The sequence below is a fragment of the Natator depressus genome, chromosome 13 (genome assembly GCF_965152275.1).
Source record: "Natator depressus isolate rNatDep1 chromosome 13, rNatDep2.hap1, whole genome shotgun sequence".
Lineage (NCBI taxonomy): Eukaryota > Metazoa > Chordata > Testudines > Cheloniidae > Natator > Natator depressus.
The window spans coordinates 15,294,718-15,317,976 of record NC_134246.1 but is presented as its reverse complement, the minus strand read 5'-3'; the positions used below and the strand labels follow the sequence as shown (position 1 = coordinate 15,317,976).

The 23,259-nt window shown below is 43.3% G+C and overlaps 1 protein-coding gene across 1 annotated transcript; it reads right to left on the bottom strand.

Moving 5' to 3' along the window:
• Window positions 1–2,898: 2,898 nt before the first annotated feature.
• Window positions 2,899–22,975, bottom strand: SALL4 (spalt like transcription factor 4). The gene is made up of 4 exons (XM_074969572.1): window positions 22,742–22,975; window positions 7,138–9,666; window positions 6,148–6,455; window positions 2,899–4,780 (listed from the first exon to the last, which is right to left on the bottom strand). Exons 1-4 carry the CDS (start codon window positions 22,824–22,826, stop codon window positions 4,358–4,360), a joined length of 3,345 nt encoding a protein of 1,114 aa, XP_074825673.1. The 5' UTR covers window positions 22,827–22,975; the 3' UTR covers window positions 2,899–4,357.
• Between the last annotated feature and the right edge of the window lie 284 nt (window positions 22,976–23,259).

The following is a 23,259-nucleotide window of genomic DNA, read 5'->3' as shown; positions in this document are numbered from 1 at the left end:
GGAGGGTGGGGTGGACAATACCCAAGCGCAGCACCACTCACTCAGGTTTGCCCCAGCCACCTGCCCAGTTTGCCTAGAACTAGAGCAGCTCCTAATGCTATGCTACCTTCCATGTCCCACATGGAATGACCTGGAAGAGAAAACAATCAACACTGATAAGGTTTCCAGGTGACACAAATTGGTGAGTGGTAAATAATGAAAAGCATGGGTCACTACTTTGAAGTGATCTAGCTTGCTTGGTAAACTGAGTGCATGCAAACAGTGTGCATTTTGATATGGGTGAAATGTAAATGCACACATCTGGGAACAAAGAATATAGGCCCTAATTACAGGATGGGTGACCCTATCCTGGGAAGTAAAGACTCAGACAGATTTGAGGATTGTGGTGGATCATCAGCTGAACATGAGCTCTCAATCCGATGCTGTAGCCAAGAGAATTAATGCAATCCTGGGATGCACAAACAAGGGAATCTTGAATAGGACTACACAGGTTATTTCACCTCTGCATTTGGCACTGGTGCAACTGGCACTGAAATACTGTGTCCAGATCTTTTGCCCACAATTCAAGGATGTTGATAAACTGGAGAGATTCAGAGAAGAGCCATGAGAATTAAAGGAAAAAAGCCATATAGCAGCGATGGCCAAATTTACTAACCCCTCTGTGCCGCATATGACAATCTTCAGAAGTTCAAGAACCAGGGTGTGCCTACTCAGGGTCTTCAGCCCTGCTGCTGCTGCTGAAGCCCCCAACCCCAGCCAGCGTGCCCCACAACCCTCCTCCCCATTGGGCAGAAGTCCCTACCCCCCCACTCCGCTGCAAGGCACAGGTCCTGAGCTCTCTCCCCCCAAGTCTGGTAGGTGAAGGGACGGAGGGGGAGAAGCACGGAGGGCTACACAAGCCCCACTTTAATGGTAAAAAAGAGCCATATGTGGCTAAGGCAGGGGTAGCAGTAGCCAAACTGTGGCTTGTCATAGTGATACTCAAGGAGCTGGAGCTATTTAGATTAAGAGAAGGTTAAGGGGTAATTTAATTATAGTTTAAGTACTTAGATGTGGAACAAATATCTAGTAATGGGCTCCTCTCTCTAGCAGAGAAAGAGCTGGATCCAATAGCTGGATGTTGAAGCTAGACAAATGCAGAGTAGAAATAAGGCATAAATATTTAATAGTGAGACTAATTAACCATTGGAACAATTTATTAAGGGTCACAGTGGATTCTCCATCACTGACAACTTTAAAATAAAGATTGGATGTTTTTCTAGAACATGCTCTAAGACTTATCTTGGGGGAGTTCTAGGGCCTGCGTTACCTGTGTCAGACTAGATGACCACAGTGGTCCTTTCTGGCCTTAGAATCTAAAAACTACGTGTACAAGCTGGTGAAGAGAAGGAAAGAAGTTACTTACTCTACTAACATGGAGTAAGTGGAAGAGAGAGAAAGTCTGCATTACAATGCAGAGGTGAAAAAACTAGGCACTTTTATGAATTGTGTTATGCTAAACAGTGATGTTAAACTTAGATTACACATTAGTGTATGTAAAAAAAACAACCCATGATTTCCTGTAAAGGAGAGTTTAAAGTTTAGAAAGGAGGAGTTCCTTCTCTAGAACTGAGTATAAGAGACACTTTTGGTGAAGGAGCACAGCAGCCAAGTTCTATGGAGCAAGTTCCTCAAGCTATGTCATGGTCCTCTTGCATCATCCAGATGGTGCAAGAGGGACCATAATCTGCCTGCAGATGCCCAGAGCTGTTCCTGTCTCAGACAGGACATGCCTGTGGCAATAGTATGTCAGATCTAGGCCTTACTCTTTGCGGTCTGTTGTAGGGGGCCAGAGATTCCAAGGCTAGAAGGGACAACTATGATCATCTAGTCTGACCTTCCGCATAATACACACCCTAGAACTTCCCAAGAGAATTCCTGTTTGAGCTGGTTGGCATGTCAGGGCATGTGGCCAAGAACCACTTATTTTCTATTAGCATAGGGTCCATTAAAGACAGTGACGACAAGCTCCTGGTGGCTGGAGAAGCCCTACCCATTTTGCTGGCTAGAACAGAAAATGGTTGCATGAACACATCTTATTCACGCAATCAGTGGTGCGCCAAACAAAAACAAAAAACACCCACCCAACCAGACCTGAACAACAAGCATCTCTAGAGGTTACAAAGGGGCAACCTACTCATGCACCTTAGCTTCTGGGCAGCCATGTTCTGACCCTCAGAAATTGGGAGCCAGAATTAACCAGTCCACTTACTGAGCCAGAGATCTGCTTGGCAGAGAAAGATATGGCCGTACATCTGCAAAACACACCCACCCATCCCTGCCCTATTCCCTCCTTGCCCTAGACACCCATAAAACTGTCGATAGGTATGTCAGTGACTGTGACCTAGTACTCTTTTCCCTTTGTAGCCCAATTGCAATATACCTGTTGCTAAGAGTTCAAATCAATATTCATGCACGTACTAGTGTTTCCCCTATTAACTAAACTAAACTCCAACACGTACCATGTGAATACCAAAAAAAAGACTCTGTGGAGGCAAAGGTATTACTAGGCCTACTGGAATTTCAGTTCAAAGGGGACAAAAGTACTTTACCAGAAAAATGTAAGCATGAAGTGCGAAAAAGCCATCCCAAATTTATTCTCAAAACATCAACAGAAATGCATCAGATACTCAAAACTACAGAATTCTTAAGTCATACATTCACAATGCAGAAACTTGACACTTGGGATGCCTTTGGCATGTTCGACGTAACAATATCCATTTTACAGTGTAAACAGGTACTGTTGTGTTCTTACTTACAAGTCCAGCAGGAAAGGCACAACATGGCAAAAATAGATCATAAACAAGAATCAGGTGCAACAACATTACACAAACTTTTGGTGATCTGCATTTGGGGGGGTGGGGTGGGGGGCCTTCCACAATTGAGACTGGACTCAAAAGGATTTCCTGCAGTCAGAAATCAGACTTCTTTCCATCATTCAGTCCTTTAACACCAAATGCTTAGTTGTTCTTCAGTCTAGCTTTAGATTTTGTTACCTACACAGATCCAGCAAATGTAAGAAGAGTGAAAAATAAGTCCACGAAGTCTTCAGGTGCTTCCACTAATACATCAGGTTTTGGTTTCATATAGTGCATGGAAGCATCTGCTTGAATCTCAGTTCATTACAGTGGTCATTTATAGAAAAATAGACACTACATCTACAAAGAAAAAAAAATGAGGTAGATAACTTAGAATCCAGAGGGCTATCCCAATAACCTTCATACAATACACATGGGTCACCATGGTTTTGTGATGTAATGCAAGTGCACTAATCACCAAGAAACTTAATGACCAAAGTGGGAATGCCATCCAAAAAAAACCCACAAAACATTAAACTTAGGTGTGAGTACTTTTGTATTTAAATACAGGTTTACACAAACTGATCTCCTAAATAACTCAAATTTAAAAAAAACAAAAACAAAAACAAAAACACGTTCCTCTTGCTAAAGGAAACCAGTTCCAAAGCTTAGATGCAACAGTCATCTGAGATTCCTTGCAGAGCTTTCAGACCTGACCTTCTCTTTCTAGAGGAGAAAGGGGGGAGGGGAAAGAGGAAAAGTATATACATACCTACCCATGCTTCTTCAGGGATCTTGGTACAAATAATATTTTAGGAGAAACTGCACATCTTTGGAAGGAGTAGTTTTGGCACTGTTCTTAAGGGACTGTCCAAGTAGTAGTATTAAATAAGCAGCAGTCAACAATACAAGAGTATTCAATTATTAGGAGCAATGATCAAAGGGGAAAAAAAAAGCCAGTAAAAGATCTTTTTACAGCTTCTGAGGCAAATAAAAATAAAAAAAATCTGTAGCCATATAGTAAAAAGTACATTAAAAAAAAACAAAACAAAAACCCCACACAAAGACTATTTCTAAAAGGGTGGCAGACATTCTAGAATATTTACCCGCATAATAAGTTTTCATGTCATCCGTAAATACAAGTTTTTCCATGAACAGTAGGTTGCTTCTACTGTGTTCCAAACCCCCAAAGATTTCAGTTTAAACAGAGGCAAAATGTTATAACCTTTGGAATTTCAAGTTGTGAAACTTCTGTAAGGCTGTACACATTAGTCACACATAACAAGGAATACTTTGCAAGACCCGCATCTTTCCAAATAAGAGGATTATTTTTTTTTTTATTATTATTACTACTTTTGCAAAGCAACATCATGATTGTACTGTGGGCAACTCTTACAAAGACAACCATAAAATCATTTGCATGTCAATAGGAAAATAGGAGGTTGAGATGGAATCTCTTAAAAATATATGTTTGTAAATATATTCGCTCTTTCTGCATTTCACCTTCACAAAGAGTTTTTCTAACTAACAGCAATTTTGTTCTCCTCCATGAAGTGAGGGAACTGGTGTTTTGGCACATTGTCTGCAGCAGCACCACCAGCCTTCTCCATATCCGAGCTAATTCCAGACTGGGACCCATCTATCTTGGAGACTGTTGCAGTATTTATTGCAGAGCCACCCCCAATGGTGACTGGAAGGGAAGGTATGCCACCACTCTGGATCACTGAAATCTCATTAGTCTTCATTGCCAAGCCATTGCTGAGTACTGCTGCATACTGGTTCCATACTGTGGGATCAATGTTCACTGAAGGAGGCACTATATCCTTTGGAAACATTTCAGATACCTTCTTTGGATCATTCCCCAACAGAGCCATGGGATTATCAATGGATAATCTTCTTCCACGCCTGGCAGAGTTATTCCACATGTGAGTTCCAACATGGACCTTGCAGAAGAGGGGGTAGGAGAAGTTAGAAGATGAGAGCTATCATAATTCTTAGCTCCTGTTCTAGTCTATCCAAGTTCTTATACCTCACCAGCACTAGGGTATCTGAGCCTCAAGATAAAGTAAAGCCAAACATTCAGAGAAATGTTTATGTAGTTCTGTACTCAAACTACAGCAAAATCTTTGTTTAGATCTTTGTTACTGTAGAATGGCTTATATGCCCTACATGTTCTTGTTTACTTTCACCTGAAGTAGAACAAAAAGAGGGAAAGCAAGAACAGAAGTAGACAGTTACTTAGTGCATGGGAAGAGTTTATTTTTTCCTCTACACAATTTAAGATACATTGGTTCTTAAGAATAGGCTACAGGGAATATTGGCAAGGCAAGGACTTTAGAAATGGTTTTACAAAAAGTTTAGCAGGAGTAGAATTTTGGCAGCTAAAACACTCCTGTGTAGTTGGAAAACACAAATAGCATATTACTGCACAAACACAGAACCTCCTGAAAGACCACCCACCTACAAACAAAGCAGCTATCCATGCCCCAGTCTTCATTTTGTTTTCTAAGTTTGAGCATCTCTTTTCTCTCCTCCTCCACTCCTTATAGAGTGCTTATGCAAAGGCTGTTAAAGAGGAAGAATCTTGAAGCTCTACAGTGTCAAACCATAGTGTGGGTGGGGAAGCTAAGTGTTCCTTAAAAGATAAATGTATTAATCTGATAAACAGGCGCACGATAGGCAATTTTTTGTGCTTAACTGAAATCCCTGAACATTGTTTGTTGCAGAACTTTGCTCCAGTGACAGCCATTTCAACAGGGGACTCTCAATGTGCTCCAAGCAATAGTAGAGCCTATAACATGTTCCATTGAGGCAAACAATGATCATTGCTTAAAAGTGTGGGTTTGAAAGAATCAGATCAAATACAGTTTGGGTTTTTTAAACAGGGTTTTTCCCTGCATGCTGAGGTATCATCTAGATATGGGCTTCGGCTACTAAATTCAGATCCCACACCCACACCAAGGTTCAGGAGCATTTGGAGGCAGGGTTTCTAAACAAAGCAGTTATAAGTTGCAGTTAAAAGTTACAGTTCTTCCCCTACAGGGTTTTTGTTTTTGAAAGTAGATTTAGGCTGATCTCAAGGCCTACTAGAGAGCTGTATGATCCTTGCATATTGAGAGACTATAGTAAACTCTGTCTTAAATGACCACCCAGAGGGCCAAGAGAAATTATTAGTGGCCATCTTTAAAGTGTGGACGATTATGATTAGAAGGAATAGAAGCATTTTAGGGAGGTTGTTTAAGAGACTCTTAGTGAAGGTGATTCCAAAGGCAGGCATCAGCACACCTCAGCCCCCTTAAGAGCTGCTTACCTTCAGGTTTCCTTTTGTGGTAAAGGCTCTCCCACAGATGGTGCATGCAAATGGCTTTTCACCAGTATGGGTCCGTTCATGAATCTGAAGAGCGCTTGCAGAGGAGAAGTTCTTCCCACACGTAGTGCAGATGTGCTGTTTAGCTGGACGGCAAAGCTTAGGCCGTGGCACCAGGAGAGGGGGAACACCAGGTGATAAAGTTGGTGGGCCAATAAAATGGCTAGTGCTAATAGGACGCTCACTAGGCATTTCCACTTTTATGAGGGCTGGTGGTGCCCTGACAAAAGCAGCATGAATGCTGCTGTGACCTGAAGAGAAAGAACACACACATTAGGCTACCACCACTACATATTTCAGCTCTGTTTAAGCTTTGGAAGCAAGATATTGGGTCCAGATTTTTGAAGGTGCACAAGCCCAACACTCAATGCACATGCAAGCTATAATTTGCAGGCACACTGGTGCTAATGGGTTGTAGATCTGTTTGAGGCAAGAGGGAGGAGATGGGGTTCTTCAAATATGTCCCTTTGCATTCAGGATTTAACAACTTTCTCCCTGATCCAAAAAGCTCAGACACAGCATTCGCGATGCTAGGTTTACACTTCATATACTAGTGCTGAACAGTCTGTTCCATGGTTTATCAACACTGAAGTGTCTGGTTTACAGAGCTAATTAATAACTTTAGGACAAAATGCAAGATACTGAGCACAACTCCCATTGCAGTGAGTGAGTGAGTGAGTGTGTGAGAGATCACTAGGCAGCAGGAGGTTACAACTTGAAAACGTGTGTGTGTGAGAGAGACTTTACCTTCAAATGGGAATTTGAAACTAGGAAGGAGATTTTCAGTGGCCTGCAGAGCAACAAGCACCATGTGCCTTTTGAAAAGGAACCAAACCAGCAGGATGGGGTTCTTACTCCCACTGGTCCTCTAAGGAGCTCCCCTCTAGATGGTTTTGTTAGTTGTGGGGAGTGCAGCTACTGGTCATAACTCACCATACTCTCCATTTGGGAAGTGTAACCCAGGTTCTTCTTTGATGACCTTTCGACCAATATTGCCATAAGTTAGATCCAAAGCGCCAGCCCCTTCCATCTCTGCAAGATGGTTTTCAGGGCCCTCAGCTTTATTTCCCATGCCAGCATCTTCCTGACTGTTGAAACCTGGTGACTTTGACCTAATGCTTTCAGATTGGCTATTGGCTGGGGACAATGCCTGGAATGAAGCAGATTCAGAGGCGGCAGGACTCCTGCCATTTTGATAATCTGGATCACCTGCCACAGAGGAAGAATCATTCGTCATGCCATCACTTTCTGCCGAACCATTGTCGCTAGACTTCAGGCTGCTTTGCCGTTGCAAGTTCGAAGCTGAATTTACCATTTTCATTTGGTTCTCCAGAGCTGCAATCCCAGAAAATGCTGTGCCTGGAGATTCTGACTGTGCATCATACGGAATTGGTGGTTTCAAAGAGTTGCTAGGGCCATCTTGAGAGTCTAGGTCTTCTTCCATCTCTTCTACGTTTTCCATGTTCTCACCTGGGCGAGTCAGGTCTCCATTCTTCTCAGTCACAGTAGGATCCACATCAGTATTATCACAAGTGTTTTCCGGCATAGGTGTATTGGGAATTTGTCCCCCCATATGCATGCGAATATGCTGCTGCAATACAACTGCATTTGTAAACTTCTTCTGACAAATTGGACAGGAATGTTGCATCTTTAGGGGGGTGTTTGCCCGGTGGACACCATAATGAGTCTTAAGGTTACCTTTTGTTGAGAAGGCACGGCCACAAATTTTACACTTGAATGGCCTCTCTCCAGTGTGAGTACGGTAATGCATTTTGAGTGAACTCTGGCAACTCAGCACTCTGTGACAGATGAGGCACTCATTGGGGTCTGTGGTGGACTTGTCAATATTCTCAACCAATTGCTGTAGCTTAGATGTTTCTGAACCTTGCTCACTTGCTCCACTTACATGGAAGACACTCACACTGCAGCTAGCTTGCGGTGAGCTCAGGCTCTGCTCAGTTCCAGACTCGTGACTCGCTGCTCCTGAGGAGGAAGAACCACCTTCGCTTTCTGGAGAAGGCCTTGGCTGCATGTCACTTGAAAATGTGCTGGCAAGAGACTCCTTGATGCATGCTAGACTGGAGATATTCTGAGGCAAGCCAGTACCTACTGAGGTAGGCAGTGATGCCAGAATAGGCTTGCTGTCCACAATTAGGTTAGACTCATCCAGTGGTACAGACATTCCATATGGGATTCCACTGCTGGTGGGCACATTGTCCAAATGCTCAGGTACTGGATAGGGATTCATTTTAATGTGAGGGTACTTATCTTTATGACGCTGAAAATGCACTTTAAGGTTTCCTTTGGTTGTAAATCTGTTACCACAAATGTTACACTTGTAGGGTCTTTCGCCAGTGTGGGACCGGAGGTGTATCTGCAAAGCACTATCGTTGCCGAAGACCTTGCCGCAGAACTTGCACTTATGTTTAAAGAAAGGTTCTTCAGTGTTTGGTTTGCTTTCAGACACGCTGATATTGGGGGGCTTCCCTTTCCCTTTCTTTGAGGGATCAATCACTGAAGAAACTGCCGAGAGTGGGTTTTGGAAGATGACAGAGCTGGATGATTGAGGTAGTAAAGGGTTTGGAAAACGAGACATAGAACTTGGGAGGCTTCTGTTTGCTTCAGGTTTCAGAGAGAAGGAAGAAGAAAGCCCACTGGCTACTGAGCCAGCAGTTGGAATGACCATGTTAGAATGAGGTAGTTTTCCATGCTTCAAGGATTCCAGTGATAGGCTTTGGCTTCCAGCTTTTTGTCCAATTAAAGCAACAGCAGCAGACAGCTGCTGAGACATCTGAGCACCCAAAGCTTTTAGTGGATCAGTAGCAGCTACTATTGAAGGATGTAGGGCATGAGGAGCCATCATGGCAATTTGAATACGGATTTGCTCTGTGAGCTGAATTTGCTGGAGTTGCTGCTGCTGCAAGCACACGAGCTGTTCAAGGATCATTGGAATAGCATTAAAACTGGCTGCTGAGGAAGAGATAGCATCAGAGGTACGTTGATTCACAGCCACTTTAGTGCCACGTATTGTCTGCAAAGTCACATTAGTGTTTGGTACTTTGGATTTTGGTAAATAGCGTAGTCCGTGAGTTGCAGGAGTAACAGGAGGTTCTGTTTTTAGATACATTCCTCCCACTGCTTCAGTATCAACTTTCCCCTCTCTCTTCTCCACAGAACCAGTGCAACTCTTTGACTGACTGTCCTTGGCTGGCTGGCTATCCTGTCGATCATTTGGAAAGCTCTCTGTAGAGGCTCCAGGGAAGTCTTCAGGGGGTATTGTTCCTTCACTATCATTCATGATTAGGACAGGTGGATTTTTAGTGCAATTTTTCTTATGCTCAAGGAATTCAGAGAGATCAAAGAACTCTGCACAACATTTCTCACAGATATTGGTTTCCTCTGTTCGGCACCTTTTGGAACTCATTTCACCATCTCCATCACCTGGGGCGTTTTGTGGACTCCCTAAGGAGGGGGGAGGAAAAAAAAAAAAAAGTCAAATATTCCCTATATATACGCGCACACACACACACACACACACACCCCTAGCACATGGGTAAGTTTTTTCCAGGTTAAGGCTGTAAGTAAGCCAAGAATTTAAAAGCTATAAATGCAAGATAATGGGAGCTTAGACACATGGACCAAATGCAAACCTTGGAGATGGGATTCCCAAGTCCTACCCCAAGCTCTGCTACTGATTCACTTTGTAGCTTGCTCAAGGTCACACTACGTCGTTTGTCTGTGAAAGTGGTATACTTTCCTACTGTCCGCCTTGTGAGGGAAAGAGGAGTGGTGTTACCTCCTAATTCAAATGGGGGAAACTAGGTCACTAGAAGTCTCTTTACACATGTAAAAATAGAAATGGGTGTTCTAACTAAGAGTGCTTGGATGAGTTGTTTTTTAAACAACTCAAGGCAAGAAAGTAATGGAGTGCATACACGATTGTTTACTTTGTATTTAAAATTCATAATTATGTTATTTAGAGGGTCAATGGCCAAATTCTAGCAAAGCCATATGAAGCTGTGAATCACTAGAATTAACATACATCGTAACTGCCTTCCATTTTATAAAGATTCCATTGAAGCACATAACCACTGCAGATAGAAACAATGAAGCTGCAATTATTCTCCCATATTACAGTATACGAGGTATTTTATGAAAAAAAGAGTTGATAGAACGAATAAACCTGGTGTTATAGTCCATATACTAGAAATCAATGGAGAACTAACCATGTTAAGTAGATTACAGCTCTTATAATAATGAGACTTTTTGAAAGGAACCACTTCCTTTCAAGCAAATCAGACTGTATAAAACACAAGACGAACCTTTGTGTGAATACTAGTTTAATTTAATGCTACTTTTAAGGGAAAGGGCTAATAAAGCCTACATTTTTACCATTCATGTGGAACAACTTTAAAGCTTCATCTTGTTCTAAGAAAGAGCATAAATACACACACACACACCTACCTATTTTAGCATATACCAGAGGTTGCCAAACTGCAACTCTTTTATAGTTAAAGTGTGGCTCACAGAGCTGTCCCCCTCCCCCACCTACCAGACTGGCTTCTGCCCTGCAGTGGAGTCGTGGGGCTAGGGGCTTCTGCCCAGTGGGGAGGGGGGCTAGGGGCTTCTGCCCTCCAGGAGGTGCCTGCTGGGGCTCCCTCCCCACTCTTGCTGAAACCCTGAGCACCAACAGATACCTCCCAGGGGCTGAAGCCCTGAGCCCCCCCACCCTACTGCAGTGCAGAAGCCCGGAGCAGGCTCTCGGACTTTGAGCCACATATGATAATCTTCAGGAGGATCAGAGAGTGTAGGCCAGGGATGGCCAAACCTTAATAGAAAGGGGAAGTAGTATAATAATTTAAACACAGAGTATCTACAGTGGACAACTCACTACAAGATGGATTTGCAGTGTTGTTGGAACTACGTTGGTCTCAGAACATTGGAGAGACAAGGTGGGTATTCAGTGTCACCAAATTCTTTTGACTTTTACGACAACTTTCAGGATATTTGGTATATGCAGTGTAGTTGTAGCTGTGTTGATCTCAGGATATTACGTGGGAAGGTAATATCTTGTATTGGACAAACTTCTGTTGATGAAAGAGACAAGCTTTTGAGCTACATGGAGCTTTTTTCCCACCTTGTCTCTGTACAAGGTGGGTTGCAAGATAAGCATTCCACTGTGAACTACACTCACTTTGGAATTTATGCAACAGCACTCGCCTGTCAGAGACAGTCTGTGGGGTGCAGAAAGCAGAAAGATTATGTTTTGTAAATTAGACAAGAACCCAGGTGTAATCACTTCCCCCCTCAATGTGCCAAAAGCTGAAGAGGAATTTTCTGGTTTTTCCAGACTTTTCTGGTTCCCCTCCCCTCCAAACTACGTAGACTTTTAAAAATTCTGCAGAAAGATTTGAGGGGAAAATTTTACCTTGGTCTGAAAAAGGTGTTAACACTCATCCAAATGACCCTGATTTAGAGCCTTAAGCTCCTTAGGTCAGTGGACACCCAGGAGCCACTCATCAACTCACCATTGATGAGTTATGTCACGTTTATTATCCCAACTTTAACAAGAGATCCCACAGTAATCGTATACTTCCATCAGTTGTGTTTTCACCTCAGAAGGCTGCAGCCTTATTTTATTCGTTAACAAGTTCCCCTTTCCTGCCACCAACCTATACACACAGCATTGGAGACATTCTATCTTCTACCAGGAAACCATAAAGTGCCCTCTGGCCACACACTGTGTGACCCTTTGATCACAGAGGCACTTTGTTTGAGTTTCATCTTTATAGGTCAATGGTGTAGAGGCCTGACACTGTATGGCTTCAGTAGGAGTTCAGGGTGTTCAGCACCTCACAAGATCCGGTCCAATAATGCCAATAACCCAGGGAGTGGAATTATTTCAGTAGTATTGGATGCTGCATTTTAGTAACTAGACTATAGAGTAAGTGGTCACGATTATCACAGATCGTTGATAAGCTTAATTTTCCAGCTTACTTTAAAAAGGGTTCAACTGCAAAATAATTATAGCCCCTATATCAGAGATATAGGTTACCAGGCTGCACAATGTGCATCTTGTGTGTGCAAGGGGGGGATTTGCATGGACAGACATTTTTACACCTACAACTCAGGCGAGTGTATATAGTTTGGGCCAGAATAATTTCATGGGGGAGGATGCGCCAAACCTTGACATTTGGCTAGAGTAACAGAGAGTCAGTCATACACACTCACTCTCTCTCTCACACACACACACACACACACACACACACACGCTTTTATCAGCAATGAAAACTTAAAAAAGTGTTTAGGGTTGAAATCTGTAGTTGCCCAGAGAATGAAAGGCTTTGAAGGAGTTTCCTTAAGCTAGGTCAGGTTAAGAAAAATTCACAGTAACATTATAGTGGAGAGAGATATAATCTCTGCCTTACAATAGCTACCAAAACAAGGCCTGTATAAGAGCAACTGAAGTAATATGTGCCTCAGTGTAAGGGGCCTGAAGGGGAGTATGGACTAGGTGGTGACCTCTTGGGTGCCTTCCAGCCCTATATTTCAGATTAGCAGAACTGCACATCAAACACAGAGGCCAGGTCTATACTGCAGACTTACATTGGTATAATAATGTCCTGTAGGGGTGTGAAAAATCTGCACCCCTGAGCAACACAGTTATACCAACCTAATCCCCCATCTAGACAGCACTATGTTAACAGGAGAAGCAGCTACTGCCTCTTGGGGAGGTGGATTAACTACCCTGAGAGGGAGGAGTTCCTGTTGGTATAGGAGTGTCTTCACTTAAGCAGTACAGCTGCACTGATGCAGCATTAAGTGTAGACCTGCCCTGAAATACACAAAACAGAGCCTCCCCGCAAAAAGAGAAAAATACAAACCACCACACAAAGCATTTCCTCCCCCCCCCCCCCCCCCCAGTAACTCTATCAAATCGGTTTTTAAACCTAGGGATATATAGCCAGGCAGTCCCCTAAGCAAAAGGTAAAGTGCTAGATCACAGTGACCAACTCTCAGTGCTGCACCCAAAATATACAATCAGCTCTCCAAAGAAATAAGAAATAAACCACTGTAGCTAAAAATCCATTTTTCGCTGAAAAAATTTCACTCTGAAATTTCAGTCTCCTAAAAATTTAAGACCCAACTTGATTCAGGACTTGGTCAACAGAAAGGGACCAACTGAAGTCAAACATGGACATTTTAGAACTCCATAAATTTAGTTCTACCCTTATCAATGATGAGGGAGAGTAAAATTGAGATTTTTTTTTTTAAACAAACAAACAAAAAAATAGAAAAACCCCACTGTCCTTCCTGGAACTAAGATGCACACTGACTCAAAAGGCTTTTTAGACTCAAAGTTTCACAAGAACAATCCCACTCCCATCCAATATGTAACCCACCAAGCTGCAGGTTAAAACACCACAGCCTTTGTTCCAAACACTTGCAAATTTGGGATTAAGGCAGTGAGGTGTTTTTTCTGCCTGCAGAAAAAACAGAGTCCCCCTCAAAGTTATACTGATTTAACTTTACTGGTTTAGAAAGATAAATGTGAATGGTAGCGTCCCCCTTGTGTTGATGGTAGACTCGTTTTGGCAGATGAGTGCCTTGTATCAATTGAAATTAAACTGTAAAAAAGGAGAAGCTATGGACCTAATCTGTAAACCCCCTTACACATATTCCAAAAAGGTGGAACAAAAATGTTGAGAGCACAAAATTTTTCACGAAATGGGAGATCTTGGTTTCTGGCCAGCTCTAGTTAACTTCCCTCCGATACTCATGTGGTCCCATATTGCTCATTTGTTTCCCTATTTTTGACAATCTCACATTCACTGGGTCTCAGAAGATCTGAATTCAATTCCCAGTATAGACTCCTGGGTAACTCTGGGAAAGATAGTGAGACACAGCCTTCCTCCCCACCTCCAAATCTCCTCCCAGTTGTGAAACTGAGGATACTTTTGTGCCTCACAGGGCAGAGGGTTGAATATAAATGAATCAATATTGGCAAGTTGGGTGAGGTAATGTCTTTTTTGGACCAACTTCTGTTGGTGAGAGACACCAGCTTTTGAGCTCACATAAAGCTCTTCTCCAGGTCTAGTAAGCTTAGGGCTAAAGCGCTGCTTGCCTTGGTGGTTGCAGCGCAGCACTGGGAAAGCTCAAAAAACCCACCTCCATGAGGGGTATAGCTCCCCGCTCTGGGGCACTGTTTACACTGGCGCTTTACAGTGCTGCAACTTGCTGCGCTCTGGGGGGCAGGTGTGCGTGTGTGTGTTTTTTCACACCCGTGAGCGAGAAAGTTGCAGCACTGTTAATTGCCAGTGTAGACAAGCCCTTAGGCCAGGTGTACATTACAGACTTATGACTGTAACAACATCACTCAGCGGTGTGAAAAATCCACCCCCGAGACACATAAGGCTATGTCTCCTACGTCTACACTGCGAGACTTTTAGCGACACAGCTGTGCCGTTAAAAGGCGCACAGCATACCTGCTGTTTGTCAGTGGGCGAGCGCTCTCCCACCCACAAAACTTCCACCCCCAACGAGTGGTGGTGTCCACAGGAGAGCAGTCCTGCCAGCGCTTCACACCAGCACTTGTTGTCAGCAAAACTTGTGTCTTTTGGGTGTGTATGTGGTTTCTATGTGTGTTTTTTTAAAAAACACCATTGAACAACATAAAATTTGTCTTTCACTTGCCAGTGTAGATAAAACCATAGTTAGACCAACCTAACTCCCAGTGTACACAGTACTACAGTAACTCCTCGCTTAACACTGTAGTTATGTTCCTGAAAAATACTACTTTAAGTGAAAGGATGTTAAGCTAATCAAATTTCCCCATAAGAATTAATGTAAAGGGTGGGGGGGGGTTAGGTTCCAGGGAGATTTTTGTTCCACCAGACAAAAGATTATGTACATATACAGTACAAATTGTAAATAATTTTAAACAATTTAATACTGTACTCAATGATGTTTGTGAAGCTTGGTTGAGGCAGGGGTGTAGCGGGGTCGGGCCACAGGGGCTTAACCCATTCCGCCTGCCTGGCACGCTCCTTCTGGGGAGTGGGGTCGGAGGCTTCCCTGTTCTCTGGCTAGAATGCTAGGCGGACTGGGGCAAGCCCCCACGCCCTGACCCCGCTCCCTGGCTGGAACGCTAGGTGGAGCGGGGCAAGCCAAACAATCTTATAATAGAACATAATGCGACTTTAAATAGATCAGCAACCTAATAACAAAACAATGTTAACCAGGATGATTAAGTGAGGAGTTACTGTATGCCAGGAGACCACCAACCAACATAGCTACTGCCTCTTGGGTGAGGTGGATTAACTGAGCCAACAGGAGGTCAGCGTAATAGGGCTTGTCTACACTGGCAATTTACAACACACCCCTGAGCGCTGCAAGTTTCAGTGCTGTACACACCCCTCATGGGAGTGATTTTTTTTTTTTTTTTTTTTTTTAAAAAAGAGTGCTGGGAGAGCTCTCTCCCAGTGCTGTGCTGCAACCATATAAGCCACGTTAGTTAAAGCGTTGCCAGTGTACACAGCTCCAGTGATGCAAGGTGTAAGACTGTTTAGCATAAGTACCATAAATGGTCCCTTGAAATGTGTTAACTAAAGTGGCCCATTAAACCCATTCCTCCCTATGACTGGAGGGGTGGTGGGGTGTTAGTGGAATATAGATTATTGTAATAAATCATAAATCCAGTCTCTATTCAGTCCATGTTTAATATTTAGTAAAGTTATGAATTTAAGCCCCCAGGCTTGTCTTTTGAAAGTACTGTGTGTCCTGAGGACAGAGTGACAATCGTGCATTCAGTAGTGGTAAAACAGTTGAGTACTATAGGTACTGAGCTCAGAGAAAGACAAAGAGTGAGGAGCTTCTCTCTCACCAACAGAAGTTGGTCCATTAAAAGATATAGCCTCCCCCATCTCCTCTCTTTTATCCTGGAATTGACATGGCTATATCACCACCACAAACATTTGAGATCCTAGACAGAGACTTATCTCTTAAAATAATAAAAAAATAAAATCACCAGAGATCCTTGTTTTGATTTCTAGCTGCCACCTCCTCTTCCCAGTCTTGTAGGAACACTCCAGTGATTGCAATCAGGCCACTTCATTTACCAAAACATGCCTTGCTCTACCTACCCACCCTAGAAACAGTTATCAGTGACACATACTTAACAGTCTTAAAATGTAAGGTTACTTCTCTGCAAAGAAAGTTCACCATGCATGTCTACATCTGTGGAGAACTCTGTCCAAATACTGTTACAGTATTTGTCAAGTAGCAAGGGAGTTCTGTTAGAACAGTTACTCATGCACTTAAGTTAACCCGCTCAAAAATGCTTCACAGGGATTGAACTTCTACTGTTTTCTATTCTCTCCCTCCCCACCTTCGAATTTCAGGAATGTTATCTCTCAGCATCTAGTTATCCAATAAGTTAGAAGAATGCAGTAAACCCAGCAGGGGTTTTAGATTCAATCACTGCCAAATGGATAGGGGGGAAGAGTCCACTATTGTGTAGGATAAGGTGGTAATTTACAATAAGGTCTGATGAAATCTTTAGACTCAAATTTAAGTTTTTTAAAAAAGTTTCCTAAAGAGAATTAATAAAATACCCCACACCTTTTACCTGATTTAATTTGATTTAGTGGGGAGCTATTGGAAAGAAGAAAGAGGAGAGGAGGGTGGTTGGTCAGAGACCATGAAACAAAACAAAAAAAAAAACAAAAAACAAAAACACCCACACACCAAATTTTAAAGTGTCTACTTCACAGTAACTGAAGTTAATACCCAGTGAGGTTTCTTCATTTTTACAGAAATTTGACCAGTTTATCTATTGTCACTTTCCCAATAGTCACTGTTAGCATAATCATACACTCCTCTTCTTACTTGCTTTCAAAAATTAATTTTAAATAATCAGTTTAGTAATTTCTAGTTTTGAGGGGCTCAATCAGCATTTAAAAAAATTAGACTAGACACTTTGTTCTCAAGTCTAGCAATGTCTGCAACAAACTCGAAGTGTGCTATTTTAAGTCTTTCAGGAAAAAAAAAAACCCTAACCTCACAAACACAGCGAAGAAAAACAAGATTGAATAAACGTGTCAAAACAGCTAACTACCAAGACCCATCTGCTTTAGTAAATAAGTTTGGCCCCCTCCTCATTTTAAGAAATGCAGGTGGTTTATTTTAAAACATTTGAAGTTTCCAATAATGATTGGAGACAATGTAATTAAATCTCCCACAGCAGAAGTCAATACCAGTTTCCTACCCAAGAATAACCAGACAAGAGACGTCTTGTGCCTCATAACAACACTTTTAGTTTATAGGTTGTGAATTGTCTTCCAAGGTTTTAATCTAACCTTGTTAACAAACCTTTAAGAGTACTAATTAGGTTAACCCAGAATATATTAAAGTTTCACAAAAATTGCTTTGAAAATCTAAAAGGTGCCAAATCATTTAGACAAATTTAAGACTCTAGCTATCCTCACATAAAAGAAGGATTTTGTAAAAACAGAGATAGCAACTCTTAAAAGTCTTACGGCTAGATCTCTAAATTCCATGTCCTTGCATGATTAACCTTCTGGTGTAGTTTCAAAGGGCTTTAAAAACAAAGTTACTGAATGCCATGACAAACCCCTTTAAAATGTCTGCAGTTACCTGCTGAGGCTCAAAACTGAAAGCTTTAGCAAACACATGTTCTGATGCTGCTATTAACAACTGAGCTTAAAAAGGCCGAACAGTGGAGGGCACTCATGCATTACACTGAAAACAATATCCATTTCTGGAGCCGGGAAGGCAGGTTAGCTCGATCAAAAATTACAAAAACCGTCTACTTTCTCCAGAACAAGAGACTGCAATTTAAAACAGCAGTAGCGACAAACATGCAACTAAAATTCATTCGTTATTGGTGGCTGGAACAAATTAATCATTCCCTAAGGACATGTAAATAAGTAGGTTACCATCTGCCCCCAAAACTACGCTAATTTAAAAACGGAGGTCGAAAAGTGCAGTGGTTAAAATAGGCTACAAAAGCTACCAACATTTTGGATTACACGCTGCAGGTAAACCCGAGTTCTTGGGTTTGCGGAGCGAAGAACATTTCTGAACCTAAGTTCAGGACAGACAGAGAGTTATTTAATTTTCCCAGTGTGGAAAGAGCAGAACAGAGGACTCCGAAAGCCAATGCAACCCGCCTGGCTGCAACACCTCAGAGTGGAGGAAAGTCTTTTGCTCTACCTGACCCACCACGGTGTCTTCCTCAGCGCTCAATTACTTCCACCAGCCCGTCCTTCGCCCATAAACAAGGCGGCCCGAGACCACACTTAACACTAGTACAGTGTTTAAGACCAAGCTAAACGGCGCAAACCCCGCTGCCAAGGTCAATTGCATGAGAGTCCTAATTGTAAGCTTGACATCAACTTACCACCCACAGCAGGCAGGAGGAGGCAAAGGTTAGAGCAGCAGCTCTGTCAAAACGTCACATGCTGCAGGGTTTAGCAAGGGGACTTGATCAGGACAACCAATATAATGTTTCACTTACGTAAAAGGGAAAAAACAAGACAGACATTTTCCCCCTTCCAGTCAGTCAGCCTGCCTTGCACGCTTCCCCCAACGGCTAGAATTTACAGCTCTGCACAGATCAGCCAGCGCCAGCACACCCCATCGCGAACAGTCAGCCCTGGATGCAGTAATGGGGAATGAACCCACCTGGAGCTCTGGTGGATTCAAACAGCACTAACTAGCTGTTAATTTAAACCGCAGCAACGGGCCCCGGCAGGCGTGTTGAATTCTCAAGTTGGGCCGCACTGAATATTTCCATCAAATATAACCTGACCCGTCTCCGAGCGCTCTCTGGCTTCACCTCACACCGACTCAACGGACAACTTTTGCAGCATAAATCATGTTTGCACCAGAAGTTCTGGAATCAGTGGCTCACATCTCTAAGGGCTCATTAACACAGTTTACTGCATGAAACCCATTGTTTTGAGAAGCTACAACTAAGAATACCTCCTTTATCGCAGCATGAGCTGAGAAAATATATTTTGAGTATTGTTACAGAACCCAATTGTGGGGATCCCACTGTGAATGGATGCCCACATACAGTATACAACTTCAGTTCTCAGCCTGGAAAGATTTCTTATTATTATTTAAGAGTCGTATACTGCATTTTAAGAATCCTACACTTTAATGGCTGTAATCCAGTACAATGGGCAGTTTAAACCCTTTTGTGAAAATGCTAATTTTCCACTGTGTAGTATTATTCTCAAGTGACCACCTGCCGATTTTTTTGACCTGTTAATCGATCACCAGGTTAGCAAAACCATTTTCTGGCACACTGCATTGTTCTCAGAGGTGGGTCTCAAATTGCTTTGCAAATGTTCTCTTGCAAAAGAGCGAGATAAGGGCTTGATTTTATTATTGCCATTATGCATATATTTGATCATTTCTCAGGCAATCTGGCAGGAATTTTAACTTTGTCATAGAGCTTCATCCCTTGGTATTTATGGACACACCTAGGTCGGAGAATATCTAGATTCTTCTGAAGAGTAGGAGATAAACTATGGTTAATCCTGAGTCCAGATTTTATTTTATTTTTTGGTACCACGTCAAGGCTGTTTTATTTAGCTAAGGGGTTCATAGAGATGGTTTAACTCCCACCCACTTCTTCTGATCGTTATCACAAACAGTAGCGGAGAGATTTCTGCAACGGTTTCTATAACTTTGTTCCAAGCTGGTATTGTAGGAGTGGAGAAAGAGCAACAACAGTCAGGTAGCTCTGGCTCAGGATGGGCGGCACACTAGCCCCATTCTGCGGGGGTGGGAGGAAGGTTAAGAATAGAGGGAAATCTGCTCAGAGATTCACCAGCAGGGCTTCTGAATAATACAAAGTTTGGGCGGGGCACTGGGGGAAGGGGCAACCCGTCTGTCCACAAGTCCTTCAAGAGCAGGAGCCGTCATTCGCAGCTCTGAACACCATGTTATGCGTCTATGGGCGAAGGGGAAGCTACCATCCAACTTCAAAAGACCTTGGGGGGGGGGGGGGGGGATGATGTTCAAAGTTTTCTTTACAGATCGCCTAGTACTGCCAGTGACCCCTGGGTGGCGCAAGAAAGCAATTCAAGTTCCACAATAAATTAAAGTCAAGCAATGCGCTAGATTGTGGATACCGGGCTAATTTTGTCTGTTACAGATTGACAAGTCCCCCCCCCCCCCCAAAAAATGCCCATCGAACCTAAGGTAATGTAGCCAAAGCAAAAAAGTTAGGATTAAAAAAAAAACAAAAAACACACCACACCCAAAAACACTCCACCCCACTCTGGGTATTTAATAGACTGACAGACATGCACACCCACCAGGCAAGTTCCAGAGATGGTGCTTTAAATTGCTGTCCTTCGAGACCTTGCAAAATCATTAAAAAACCCTGATAATACCTGTTACTCGAAAGGATGAGAAAAACCCTTCTCTTCTCCCTCCCCCACCCCCTCCGGAGTAACTCTGCAGCTTCAGGAGAGTTATTAACCCTTTTGTTTCAGCACAGCCCCCGGAGGTGACTCTCCAGCAGTGGCAGAGATTTACATGTGGAAACATCACCTCCATCCCCCCAGCCTAACCATATGCACAAAGGAAAACAGTCATGCATTAAACATGGGATTTATTGCCTTCTGGCCAGCTTGCTGTTTCTTAAGTCACCATTAACCGGACCCAACAATTGGACATTTCGGCTCAAAGAAAGAGGGGGGGGGGGGGGGGAGAAGAGAAATAAGAACCCGAATCTCCTGCGGTTTGGGAATAGGCGGCTCCTGTTACATACATTGTTATTGATCATTTCTACCTATGCGGAAAAAGTGATCAAGCATTGAATTTGGGGAGTTATTTGAATATTTGACCTTTAAAGACAGAAGAGCCGACCCACAGAATTACAGAGTCCAGGTTGTTTAGGGTTAGTAAAATCCTGCGGACCCTCCCACCCCAAATATCTCGAGGCAGTTGGTGCTTTAATAATAATAAAATAATCTGAACTATTTACAAATCCCACCTTCATCTCTCTTGGGGACGGGACTGAAACTGACGATTCCTAATTGAGACCAGAGAAATTCACTAATCTACATAACCAGGCAAATTCAGTTCTAATAATACCAACCCCAAGTAGTTGCAGAGGTTGATACCCAGTCGGTTAATAGGAATTATGCGATGAGTGGCATTAGATTCGCACCCATTTTTTTTTTTTAAAAGAGTAGGTTGAAATTTAAACTGACAATTAACAGTGAAGGAATCGGCCCATGCAGTCGTCTACAAGTGCTACAAATTCTCCCCAATTTAGCGATGCACCAACAGAAAAACCCTGGGAACATATGAGAAGATGCTGCACAGTCTCGATGAAACTTTCAAACAGGATCCAGGAATTACAACTCTGCCCAATTCGTTTCTAACTAACAGCACTTATGCTAGTGATCAATTCCACTCCCACCCATCCACCCCCGATTTCCCCCTCTGCGCACCCCGCTCCCAAAGATCAGGGATAACTTCATTGCAAACGTAATTTTCCCTTCCTCTAAAATACAAAGATCCAGAGCATCTAATAGTGGTTCCCGATATTAAAAGTCCCACACCACCCAAATACAAAACACACGCACACACACACACACACCACGTTAGCTCACCGGAGTTATTTTAGGAAGTCGGAAATCAAAGATGGCTGGAGGTCAGGCTACAAAAGGTCCAGGGCGATTGTGATCTCCAACCAAACTAGCCAAAGCAGGGTTTTTTTTGTTTGTTTGTTTTTTAAGAAATCCCCACCAAAAGAACCATAAAATAAACAGATCCAGAGAAACAAAACTAAAGCCTTTCCCCATGCCTGCGCTAAAGAGATGGTTTGCAACTCCTTTCTGTCTCTCCCCACCCCCACCCCCCAAAAAAATATTTTCCGGCTGGGTAAGGTTTGGGGGTTCACCTTGCATTAGGCTACAACAAAACTGGCTGTACCAAGGCACGTAGCAGATCGCATCCTGCTTCCCTGGCGTGAGACAAGGTAGAGAGCCCGGATTCCCGTCTAGAGCCCGCACACGTTAAACTTTAAGGGGGATGGGGAGGAAAGGCTTTCACACACACCCAACGGGGACGGCAGGGCAACACACAGAGAGATTTCGGCTGCGATCCGAGTGGTCAGCAAGGAGCAGCCATGGGGCTGGAGCTCTGGGCAGACCCACCGGACAGTTTTAAGGGGCGGCGGGGGGGGGGGGATCCCGTTGCGATTTCAGAAGAAAAAGGAGAATCAGGCCCGATATCAGTCGAACAATGATTGAAGATAAGTGAGGGGTTGGGGGTTTTTTTTTTGGAGGGGGGGTAGATTATGGGAATAAATGGTACAAACAACGAGTGGTCAGTGTGGGGTCATGATCTCGAGCCGAATCCACTGCGTGTGGGGTGGGGGGAGGGGACGGCAAAAGCCACACACGCACCCACACAAAACCCCTTATTCCCTAGCTGATTTCTTTGCACATCTATTAAAGTTGGTAATTGGCAAGCCTCCGTCTCTTACTTTGCGCCTTACCACTTGCAGCATCTGGGGGCGGCTCCTCCTCGGAGTTGATGTGCTGGGGTTTCGCCTGCTTGCGTCTCGACATGGTGCACAAGCATCGGGAGCAAAATAGTAGCAATTATTTTCTTCACAACAAATTCCTAGAGTTGGGAAATTACCCCCCTTGGGCGGAATGCGCATGTCAGAGTAATTATGATTATCAATAATGCATTGCGATTTATCATGGGTCCCTGACAGCTGATTGGCCTGAGTCCAAGGGCTCACAGATTATTCAAATAAGGTCCATTGATCAGGGAGCAGAGGGGAACGCTGGGCATTGTAGTTTTCCGACTGCTGCTCTGTCCCATGCATGTGACAAAAGCGTGTGCTCCTAACATAGCTCTGGGGGAGCCAGTCTCATCATTTCCTACTACCTGATTGGATCATATTTCCTTTAAGGGGCGGGGGGGGGGGGTGAAAGAAGAGCATGAATCCATCTTTGAGAGTAAACAAACAATCTGGCAGCCCGATTTTCTGGG

Bases quoted from the DNA above. Each gene is read 5' to 3' on its own strand.
- SALL4 (XM_074969572.1), bottom strand. From the start codon at position 22,826: ATGTCGAGACGCAAGCAGGCGAAACCCCAGCACATCAACTCCGAGGAG. The intron at 6,456-7,137 runs GTGAGTTATGAC...CTTTCTCTTCAG, and splicing joins CTTCCCAAATGGAGAGTATG to GTCACAGCAGCATTCATGCT. The intron at 4,781-6,147 runs GTAAGCAGCTCT...CTCTTCTGCAAG, and splicing joins CCACAAAAGGAAACCTGAAG to GTCCATGTTGGAACTCACAT.